This window comes from Chenopodium quinoa, unplaced genomic scaffold, assembly GCF_001683475.1.
Source record: "Chenopodium quinoa cultivar QQ74 unplaced genomic scaffold, ASM168347v1, whole genome shotgun sequence".
Taxonomy (NCBI): Eukaryota; Viridiplantae; Streptophyta; class Magnoliopsida; order Caryophyllales; family Amaranthaceae; genus Chenopodium; species Chenopodium quinoa.
In genome coordinates, this window is record NW_018745617.1 from 2,999,016 (window position 1) to 3,010,760 (window position 11,745).

The following is an 11,745-nucleotide window of genomic DNA, read 5'->3' on the forward strand; positions in this document are numbered from 1 at the left end:
AGGGAGTATCTATCATCATAAATTACATGAGTTGTAACAAACTAACAAAATATAAAAATGAATGCCAATCTGATCTAATCAAACATTCAAACCATATGCATATGAATTTATTTACTCCATCCGAGAATTCGAAATACAAAATAAAAATACTTGTAATTTAAAGCTCCTTATTCAAGGACCAACCCAACCAAAAGCTTAAGCTAACGCTTGAGGCCTAAGATTATGTTTTTATACTCTATCAATCTAAATTTAAATAAATAGAAGCACCTTTAAAATATAAAACAATGACAACTCTACAACATTAGTTCATTTTTGTATAACAAACATATATACTCCCTCCGTTTTTAAATACTTGCTCCACTTTCCTTTTCTGACCGTTTTTAAATACTTGCTCCATTTCCTTTTTTGGAAAGCATTTACAATATTTAATTCATTTCTCACACTTAGTGGACCCAACTTCTCTCATCCTATTTCTCCACTATTTTTGCTTTTTACAATTTTTTATTTTCTCAACTATCCCACTACCTCCATATTTTATTACTTTCTCCAATTTCTCCTAAAACTCTGTGTATGGAGAAATTAAGAAAATATTAAAAACGGAGGGAGTATTATAAGTACATGAATACATAGCTAGGTTGCTTGCACAATCCATAGTTACTGGTTACCTAAATAGTTTAAGTTCAATATCAATTTTTTTTTATCAACAAATAAAATATATAATTATTAATTTATTGACACAATAAAAAAAATTCAAATGAAAAAGAATTAAAAAAAAAACCAATTCATAAAAAAAATCAAAAAATATAAATGACATCATAAGTGCATTTCGCAGGAAATCTTTTTATGAGAGAGCAACACATATTCATCTTGGGGAGAGGATGATATCACCAATTATATGTTTTAGTAATAGTTAACAGAATTTGGTATGATTTTAGGGTACTTTTGAACCTTGTTTTCGTGACTGTTCGTCATTAAATTTCATTATTTATCCTATTTTTATGCAAATTTTGTGCCATCCATGTTTCACGAATTGTTTGTGTTTTTGATATAATATAGCTACTTTTAGCACTATATATGGACGTGATCAAACATGAGTGAACAAGGAGAAGGGCAAGCTTGGTTGATAGAGCAATGGAGGAAGAAGGATGAGTTTCTTAAAGAGAAATGAAAAGCTTTTGGAAAGCCTTGAAGGGTTGTTTTCACAAGAATCAACTTAAAATGACCATAACTTTTGTTCTACTCAAAATTTTGAAGTGATTCAAATTGGCAGGGGCGGATCTAGGGGGGTTTGAGGGGATTCATTGAACCCACAGATTTTTTGAAAAAAATTATGTTTTAATTTTTTTTTTTTCATAAAGCATGAAAAACGGATATATACAATTGATTGCATACATGAGAGTTAGAAAACAGCGGAGCTCAGTAGTTTTGGCCTGGCACATTACTTGCGCTTTGGGCTTAATGGTCAGAGGTTTGATTCTTTGTTACAGACTTTTTCTTTTTTTTCTTTGATAAAGGTTTGATTACCATGTAACCTACATTCAAATTTAATATTGCAACATTTGTAATTTTCAATATTTACTCACACACCTTCTATTGTTTTTTTTAATTTGTGATTCTCATGTTGGGAAAAAATATATACAGTCAAATGGTATCTTGTTAGATTCAATTTGTCTACAAAAATACTTTAATGATATCAACTTTCTTTAATTTTTACAAAAATGTGATCTAAGATATTTAAGTTATAGAATTTGCATTGACAAGCGTAAAATCCTCAACGTAGCAATTTAAAAAGAACGGGGGGCTAGCTATATCTTACGGAGTATTTTGTAACGATACCGAACCCCCACTTCTGAATTCCTGGATACGCCACTGCAAATTGGAGATTAAATTTCATCTCAAGAGCTTTCCAACGACTGGTCACATGCCGTATTCCAATGATAATGAAGAAGTTATGACCTTCCGAAAATAAGTTGTTTCTCCAGAAAAGGGTTGCACGTCCGTGCCAGGAAGTTGCACGTTCGTGCAAGTCCCTGCACGTCCTTGCAAGGTCAGGCAGTAGCTACTGCTCGTATTTTAACAGGTCTGCACGTCCGTGCAACCTTTAGCACGTCCGTGCCGACCTGTAGACGGGTCGTTCCCTCGTGTTCTCCGTCCTTTTACTTGGGGGTTATATAATACCCTTTTGGCTTCATTTGTAGAAGGGAGATCTTCTTAGTGTAGTTTTAGCTTAGGTTAGGATTTTTAGAGAGAGAAACTCTTATTCTCTATAGAGACCAAGTTAGATTTTTATCTTTGGTAGGCTCGACGACGGTCTATCATCTGTAGAGGGGAGATTTGAACACAAAACCTCTAATTCTAAAGGTTTGAGCATCTTAGCACCAAGCTACGTTGATACAAAATATTAATATGTATGACAAATAAATTTATCATCAAGAAAAAAGATAATCCGTCCGGACCCAAATACTAGTTGGTAATTAAGATATTTGAATGGTTGAATGCATTGGTAAGTGTGAAAAAAGATAAGAAATGTTACAAGTATTAAAAAAAAAAAAAAGATGAATTACTCGTTTGGATGGCATGAGGTCGGCGACCATGTTGTTTCCGCAGTTTAATTTATTATTATTATTATTATTATTATTTACTCACAGGTACATGCTAAAAGACTGGAATCATGCCTTCTTTGTTCTTCTCTCTTAAGTTGACCGCCCAAAACCGATTTCTCTGTTTCTCCCTATAGTGTTATGCAATGTACTGAATAAATATATTGCAAAATATCTCACTAGTTGACTTAGGAGAATTAATGCGTTTCTAGTCTCAGATTTCCCATATGTTTTTGTTCCAAGGCGCTTGATGTCTAATAACAACCTGATAGCTCACGAGCTTTTCTCTTGCATAAAAGCCTCCCGGCTATGCAAACGATTATATGAAGCTCTACAACTTATTGTGAAAAAAGCTTGTGATCATATCTGTATGTAGGGACTTCTTACATTAAGTGTTACAGGCTTTTAGTTTCTCTCCTTACTAGATTTATCTTATTCAACAGTGTGTTTCTATTCTTTCCTACTAGGTTTTGATCAACAATCATGCTTCTCCTTCTTTTCACCCATGTTGTGGTTTTTGTTAGGGTGATCCTTTGTCGCTTTACCTGTTTGTTCTTTGCATGGAAATGCTTTCTACCATGATCTATGAGGTTGAGAGGAACTCTTTTATTGGAAAGTCTTTGCATTTCTAGGGGAATCCATTATATTTCTCACCTGTCATTTGCAGATGATGTCTTGTCATTCTTCAGAGTTTTGCCTGCAACATGTGATCAGGTTATGTCTTTATTACAAGAATTATGTTAGGTTTTTGGTCAAATGGATTATTTGCAGAAGTCCTTAATAATATTCAATCCCAATACTTAGGAGGACTTTAGAGATTATTACTTGGCTCACAGCTTGAATCTTATTGTCAAACCTTTTCCAAGCTCATATTTGGGCTTATAGATGGATATTTGTCCAATGGTTTAGGTGGGCTTGGTCTTTGTAGTATGAGTTTCTTTAACTCTACCCTCTTAGCTAGGCAAAGCTGGCGTCTTATGCATCATCCGGAGTTTTTAATTTCTTGTCAAGACTTCTCTTCTCCAAGTATCTTTCTCGTCATTTTTTTAATCTTGGGAGGGCTTATCGATCACCCTTCATGAGGTGGTCGTGATCTGCTGGAGGACTTTTCAACTCAAGCCCATGGGATAGCTTGAAAGGTTGGCAATGGTTCTCGGGTTAGAGTTACGAAGGATGCTTGGTTTTTAATTCGGTTAAATTTAAAGATTCTTCTGATTCGAAACTTGTAAAACAATTGATGGATCTTCAAACCCTATTTTTTGCATTTTTAAGAATTTTTTGAAGATCATATGCATTTTGCCCTATTTTTTACATTATTGCTGTTTTTGCGAGTGTTTCTGTTTCGAACTAAGTTTCGTTTTTTTATTTGGTTGCATATGCTTAATTTTTAGTTATTTTATGTTAAATTTTGTGTTTGTTATGTTGTTGGGTTGCATATGCTTACTTTTCTTGTTGTGGCTTTGATGAGTTATTTGTATTGTTACTATTAAGGGTTACCTATATATATGTATGTATGTCAGGGTTAATTTTGTTTTTGTGAGTGTTAGGTTGAAGAAGCTTCAAATTTCTTTTGTACGAAAATTTATAATATGGGTTTATTTGAAATTAAAGGTTACTTACAATATGGATTACTCCGTACTTGTTTTTGTCTTTAGTTTTGGGTATGTTACAAAATGGGTTACTTGAAATTAGAAGTTACATGAAATTACGAGTTCCTTGAAATTTGGGGTTATCCATAATAGGGGTTACTTGAAATTAGGGAAAACTACTTGAACTTATGGGTTATTTGAACTTATGGATTACTTGAAATTAGGAGTATGCAGGTGAGTGTCAAACTCCATTATGCCCGTCAGACTCTGGCAGTGCTGCACCAAAAAGGCTTTGTCATAAGGTTTTCTTATTCTTAGATTTAAGGGAAAAAAAAATATTTCGTATAAATAATAAAGTGGTTCGAAGAAAGGCTCAACCAATGTCGTCATAATTTACATGAAAGTGTGTACTTATCTCAAGCTTTAAGACGTACCTTTACTAATAACTGCAAACTGCTTCTACCTTATGAAGTATACATGAATAATACAGTCCCTTATACTCTCCTAAGGTCAGCCAAGGTATTGAACTCATTATCGCACACAGTACAATTTCAATATACTTCAGACTTGCCGAGTTGCGGTGTGCCTTTGCCAATGCTAAAGGCCTAAAGCCTATAGTTAACTTGGGTTGCCTTTAGCTATAACAGAATAAAGGCACATCTACTCATGCTTCAACGAAAATCGGCATCTTATACTTCTCAAAATTGAATTAAATAGGAAAATTATGTTTGTCTACTCTGGTGTACTTGGTTCATAGCAGCTGACTGTTGATAAACTAACGTTGCATAAATCAACTCGTTCCAAGCATCAGGAACACCAGGAAGACACCAGTGGCTGCAATCTTGCTTTCTAGTAGACACCTTCATCCCCTTTATTCTCATCTTACCATAGACTGATGGGTGGCCATCTTTACGAAAATTCGTCAACCTTGTAACATTTAGTAATATCACAGGAACCTTCATGTGTTGGATAACGTCTTCGACAATTTTCATTTTTGTTGGGTAGTTATCAAGAAAGGGGCCACTTAAGATGGGTTCTGATTCACCATTGCATGAGCCTCCTGAGTCCCAATCTCCTCCCCTGTTTCAGGATTATAATAATTAGGAACTTAGATAACTCAGGTCTTTGAAAATTGTTCACCATGTTTCAATGACAACCAAGACCTTCCAGCCCTAGAATTAAAAACTAAAAACCCTAAAACTTCTCAGCATGTATCGTCAATGAATGGGAAACTCTGAATATATACGGAGGAATTTGGTCCAAACTCCAAAGGGTTATAAATACCTGAAATGTGCAGAAGAGTATGCACGATAAAAGACCATTTGCCTTTCAGGGTCCAAATTCTTATCTATCCATTCACCCCATGTCTTCAGGGCCTTCTTATAAGCCTCAACTGCATCAAATTTGGGATAGACATAATCACCTTCTTTATAGTAATTTTTCCTGCATCAACAGAGCTTTACATTAGGAGTGAAGGAAAGGGAACAACTAAATACAAATGATTTTTCAGCCACGATGATTCCACTGATCCATCAATTACAAAGCAGAATTTGACAGGAGATTCACGATCAGGAAGAAAGTCCAAAGTAACTAATTTCTAATAGCACATTTATAAGGAACAAACCAGTTAAAGACAAGGTGCAGTGTTTTCCACTTTCCAGAGCAATACAGGTTCTTCCCAAATCCTATGATGTTATACGTAGTATGCAACAAAATAGTTTCCACAACCCGCATTTATAACTATATTTCACAATATAAATCTTGAAGAAAGACGGTTGCATACCTACCCTCTCGAAGTTTTCCCATGAGTCCACCAGTGGCCAGTATTGAAAACGAGAATATCAGCCCGCTTCCACCGTTTAGCTGTCTTATCAATTTTATCGATCGATAATGTCGGGTTCGAGTTTCCTTGTCCATTGATGCGGGTTCCTTCTTTAACAAGGAAATGAGACCTCAAATATTCTATGGTACAGTTAAAATCCTGCATAAAGAAGTTTACATTAGAAAGCATAAGGAAGAACTCAATTTTCTAAGATGCACAGTCAGAATAAATAGTAAAATATCTCGACAACCAGCCATTTACATCAAACTACAAATATAATCAACTTAAACCTAATAGAGAAATTGTTAATTAAGTATCAAAGGGGAGAAGAGCAATACAGCATTGTAGCAACAACATCAAATTATCCCAATGCATATAAAGATGTCCTACACTCTTACCACAAGGGGAAAGGGGGTGGGGAAAAGGGATGTCAAATGTATGCAACCATAACCCTGTGATAACACAAAAGCTATTTCCTCCTTGATCTTATATAATTATATGCAATGAGTGACTGCTGCTCCACAATAAATATGAGCAGCAGATAATTAAATGAGCCACTTTAATTTAGCTCTAAAAATCCAAAAGCCATAGTGTAGTTATGTCTGACTCCAGTGGACAAGAAAAGCACTTCAAACCAAACAATCAAAATGGATGACATGCAAATTCAATTTCTGAATATATATATAATGAGATATCAGAAAGATGCAATTACCACAAACTTGAAGATGTAGAAACCTCTTCCTTTAGTTATTTTATAACCATGGACTTCATACATTTTGCTCTTATCAGGAAGTCCCTCACGAAGAAGACATAACATTGATTCAAACTGGTTCCGGTTCATAGAATCTCCAACAAGCAGCAATCTTTTATCCTTAATTCTGACCAAAAAGTCAGTTGCATTGAACCTACAAATTCAACCAAAGGAAATAAAATAATTGGTTTTATGTCCAGATCATGATAAAAGGTTTTAGCAAGGAAAGGTCAAGCCACTTTTGCATCAAGAAATCATTGGATTGCAGCCATTAGCATCTTCCAGAATGTTGAATGACAAAAAGAAAACAAACAGGACAGAAGTAGAAAGTACCAGACTGATTAGATGAGAACTTGTGAAGATGTATGCAACTGACATTCATCAAGACGAGTGATTTTATTAATTGGTAAAATTTTCCTAGATAATGACCCGCAACACAAGAAATGAAAAATTATCATCAATCAACTTTCACTGTTTCTTTTATCATCCGAGTAAAGATGATGGTCGATACCAACCAGATTTGTTGAATAAATAAAAAAATCCAGCATCAATAAAAAAATCCAGCTTCAATCATAGTATCATAATTCAGAAGAATCCTCTGACCAATTGCTGCTAACATATCACTGCCCTCGTGGCTTATTCAACAAATTTACTATGAGAACAAAGTCTAACCATATGAGCAATAAATAGCTTCATTCAGAATTTCAGCCTGCTACTTATATGCAGCTAAAAACGAGTGATTCGTTTTCAACTAAACCAAGTCTCACAGCTAACACACCATCACTTGTACGAGTATCTAGTATAGGCAGCAATGCATATGCCCTCCAATTCTCACTAATTATCTTCCTAAGTCATAGACAAAGCATTAAAAATTATAACTTCAATCAGAAAATAATTAACCTGGTTTGTCCACTCACATTCTTAAAATTTTAAATACTTCAGCTTAAATCATTACAGTGCCAACTAAATTTACAAAAACACAATATACTTCAGTTCTTATTAGCATAATCATTCAATTAATTAAAAAAATAAAGAAAAGCTGAATCTTACTACAACATTGTAGTACCATCATTCCATTCAAGCTCTTTGCTTATGCCTCTCACTTGTTTGTTAGTTAACTTTTCTTCCATATATTAAGTTAACTACATCATACCATTTAATATTTTTTTTTTTCCTTTAAAGATAGCCTTGTAGGTGAATTAACAATGAATCCATCTCATGTCTTGTGCATACGTACCATTCCTAAAGTTAGCTGACATACCCATCAAACATACAAATTACTGCCTCCGTTTCATATTATTTGCAAATAATATAAAATGGAGGTAGTATTTAATTCATAAAATAATCATCCAAGTAATTTAACTACCACCAAATTTTAACTTTAAGCTAAAAAAATTCAAATGAACATTATTGACCAATAGACATACCCAAATCAAAATCAATACACTACCCAACAAAAAAAATACTTCATCCGTTCTTTTTTTATTGCACCATGAGAGATTTCACGTTTGCCAATGCAATTTACTAGCTAATAATATCTTCAATTGTACTTTTGTAAAAATTATAAAAAATTGATATTTGAAAAAAAGATTTCGAGACGAATCTAACTAGATGTCACGTGACTATATTTTTCCGAATGGATAAATCACAAAAGATGGTCAAAGAATTAAATGAATAGTGTAAAAGTCCAAATAGTGCAATAAAATAAAAACGGAGGAAGTATATATAATAAAAAAAAAACAAAAATCACCTGGGAAGATCACAGCCGTCAGGCTTCCACCGCCATTTCATATAATCAAAATCGGGCCGTCCATTACTCTGACAATCATAAGCTTCATCAACAAAAGGACAAGAACCCGGTTGATAAACCGGGTACCCATCATCTTTAACCCATTTACCCATAAACAAATTACAATCTTTACCCGAATTCTTCACCATTTCTACTTCATCTTGACCCGAACCATTTTCACAGACAGATCCATTAACAAAACCCATGTTCTCATTTTTTGCAATCGGGTCAATATCAATCTCAATTTTCTCAATTTCTTCATTATTGGTATGATTGAATTCAACCGGTGTAGATTCAGGAGGTGGTGTAAGAGGCGGCAATGCGGTGGTGTTAGCGGCGGTGTAGGTGAGATCTGGGGTAATGGAGAGAGAAGAGAAGATGTTGAGAGAGTTTTGGGTGGTGAGGAGTAGGAGGAGTACGAGGAAGAATGAGATTAGGAGAAGAATGGAGGTGAATGAGAAAAGATTGAAATGTTTCTTGTGAAGTGGTTGTAATGTATCTCTATCTCCCATTTTGGGAGTTTGGAGATGGTGACTAGTGATTATACTTAAATAATGTTTTAAGGATTAACCGTCTTGTGTTACCAAACTGGTTTCTCTGTGTTTCTGTTTGTGGATACAGGAATACAGGATAAAGCCATAGGGGTGATTACTCGGGCCGATAAAAATGTGCTCAAACCCGCCCAAACTAATTGGGCCATGCGGGCTTTTTAGACCGGGTCAAAAAAATCAACTACAAATGCATAAAATCCTTTTTGTATTCCAAACCTGTCCAATTTTTTTTTTTAAAATCGAGTCGGGTCCGGGTCGGGCCCAATTTGAGCCTGGAAAATTCTACCCAAAACCCACACAAAATTGGGGCGGGCCAACAGGCCGACTTAAGTGTGATCAGCTCTAATACAAGATCGTAGAGGAGTTACCTCTCATTGGGCTCTCACTCGAGACCCGACCCGACCCGACATGATGGCATCCGACTCGAAAAATATTTGATTCATGTTCGACTTGTATGGACACAAAAATTTAGCATGATTCAGATTTAAAAATAGATCAGATTCGACATCACTGAATCCAACCTACACACCCCAATTGACAATTTCGACACCTCTACTGGATAGTTGTAATTGGTAAACAAATCTTGTACTCTGTAGTCTAGTTCCATTTTCCATTTGAGGTTACAATCTAGGGGTGTTTGGTTGGTTAAATTAGAATGGATTGATATGTAATTTCATACTACAAAATATATGGATTCTAAAATTGTTTGGTTTTTATTATTGGAATGAATTTTATATTTCATTAATAAAATAGAAAAATTTAGAGAAAGAGATGGGTATGGAGTAGAGTTAGAATCCCTTGGGTACGAGATTCCATAGTTAAAAAAAACTCAGCCAAAAAATAAAATAAAAATTGATGGAATATATTTTATCTCCATTCCAAATCATTCAACCAAACGACTCTTAAATCGATTAAGAGTTGTTTTGTTGTTAAAGTTGAATGGATTGGTACCAGACCTCTACAATGAAGGTATGGATTTTAAACCTCATAATAGAATAAAGTTTTTGGTTTATTTTTTAGAATGGTTTTTACATTTCAATTAATAAATGAATTGTGAATGTTAAGGCGTGAGGTGGCTATGGATTTACAGTGGGGATGGAATGGAATTAGAACCCTATTGGTATGAGAATCCATACCTAGATAAAATGTTTAACCAAACAATAAAATAGATAGAATGAAATCCATTTCCTTTCAAATTCATTCCTAAAGCTCCAACTAAACGACCCTTATTGCAATCAGTCGAGGGTTGTCAAATCAGATAACCAATTCGAAAAATTTAAATTAAAGAAAACCTGGTTAAAAATCATCAAATTTTCAATTTGAAATATCTACTACCTTCGTTAATGGTTATTTGCAACTTTGAAATATTTTATATCTCACAAATAATACCCCAAAGTTGCAGATAACTATTAACAGATGTAGTATACTAATCTATTAAAAAGGCGTTCTTAAGAACGTTTATGTGCCACGTAGACTCCTCATTACGTCAAGTCACCAACTCAATTCCTCAATATGCCATGTCACGATGCCTCAACTAAATTGAAAAAATATGGTTAAAGAGGTTCGAACACTCAATCTCTTAGAAAAAAAATCATTGCTTAACCATCTAACTAATTGTCATTTATCTTATAATTTTGCACACAAATTAATGTTATGCTACAAAAGTATTGAAATCACGTATAAACTATTAAAGATCTTTTAAAAAATAAACTGTTGCACGCACAACTAAAAAAATAACAACCCGAGACAATGTCCAGGTTATACACAAGTTCACCATTAAATATTGAATAAACTAATCCTAACTGCCTCAAGAAAACTATTCCTAACTTCCGGATTGGATCAACAAAACATGAATTGAACCAATCGGATTGAACTTACTTAGTATGAGGGTAATAGGCCTAAAATAAAAAGAAAATGGATATTATCATGGGCATATATATGTGCATAACCCATATGCTTGCTTGGAATGTGGATATAGTTTTGGGCTCGTACTTTTTACCCCTATTTGAAGGTAATACTCATGCCCTCTACATAACTATTACCCATTTTTATTTCATCCCATTCTATCTCCACTCTCCACCACAATCTAAGTACTTCTCTACCGTTGTATTTTCTCACCACCATTATCTTTCGCCGCCACCCTAACTCGTATCCCCCGTCAATTTTTTTGCCGTTAATCTCTTACCATCAGTCATCAGTGTCACAACCACTTTGGTTGAACAAGGCAAAAGCGTCGACCATCTCGCAAAGATGCGTAAGGCCTTTGGAATCCCGCTTGCCCGCACAAGCAAGTGGATGATCGGTCCATGGAGAATTATACAAGTAAGTGTAGGGAATATTTCAAGCATTACCTCTAGCTTGAACCCCAGTGTGATCATACACTAAAGTACGGTGACGTCCAAAGGGAAAGAAGATAGAGCAAAAGAGTCGCCAATAAGTTTTAGGAACTTGTAAACCGTTCACGAGGTAAAGGTTACACCCCTTATGATCCAGGAGATCGTCAACTCTAATAGGTTTGGAACCATGACTGGTAGTTCGGGGATGAAGGTACAAATCCAACCTAAAAGATATTGAACCTGCCCTAATAATAGGCCTCTACTTTATTCTGATCGTATTCATGTGCGCTTTCTGACTAACATGCAA

At 34.7% G+C, this 11,745-nt stretch overlaps 1 protein-coding gene across 1 annotated transcript; it reads right to left on the reverse strand.

Moving 5' to 3' along the window:
- Positions 1-4,508: 4,508 nt before the first annotated feature.
- LOC110716645 (protein trichome birefringence-like 5) lies at positions 4,509-9,152 on the reverse strand. The gene is made up of 5 exons (XM_021895290.1): positions 8,513-9,152; positions 6,724-6,916; positions 5,977-6,170; positions 5,474-5,632; positions 4,509-5,269 (listed from the first exon to the last, which is right to left on the reverse strand). The coding sequence occupies exons 1-5, from the start codon at positions 9,061-9,063 to the stop codon at positions 4,912-4,914; spliced, it is 1,455 nt and encodes a 484-aa protein (XP_021750982.1). The 5' UTR covers positions 9,064-9,152; the 3' UTR covers positions 4,509-4,911.
- Between the last annotated feature and the right edge of the window lie 2,593 nt (positions 9,153-11,745).

Coding starts and splice junctions, on each gene's coding strand:
- LOC110716645 (XM_021895290.1), bottom strand. CDS start 9,063: ATGGGAGATAGAGATACATTACAACCACTTCACAAGAAACATTTCAAT. Junction 6,917..8,512: donor GACGGCTGTGATCTTCCCAG/GTGATTTTTGTT, acceptor TTGAATTTGTAG/GTTCAATGCAACTGACTTTT. Junction 5,270..5,473: donor TACTCTTCTGCACATTTCAG/GTATTTATAACC, acceptor ATCCTGAAACAG/GGGAGGAGATTGGGACTCAG.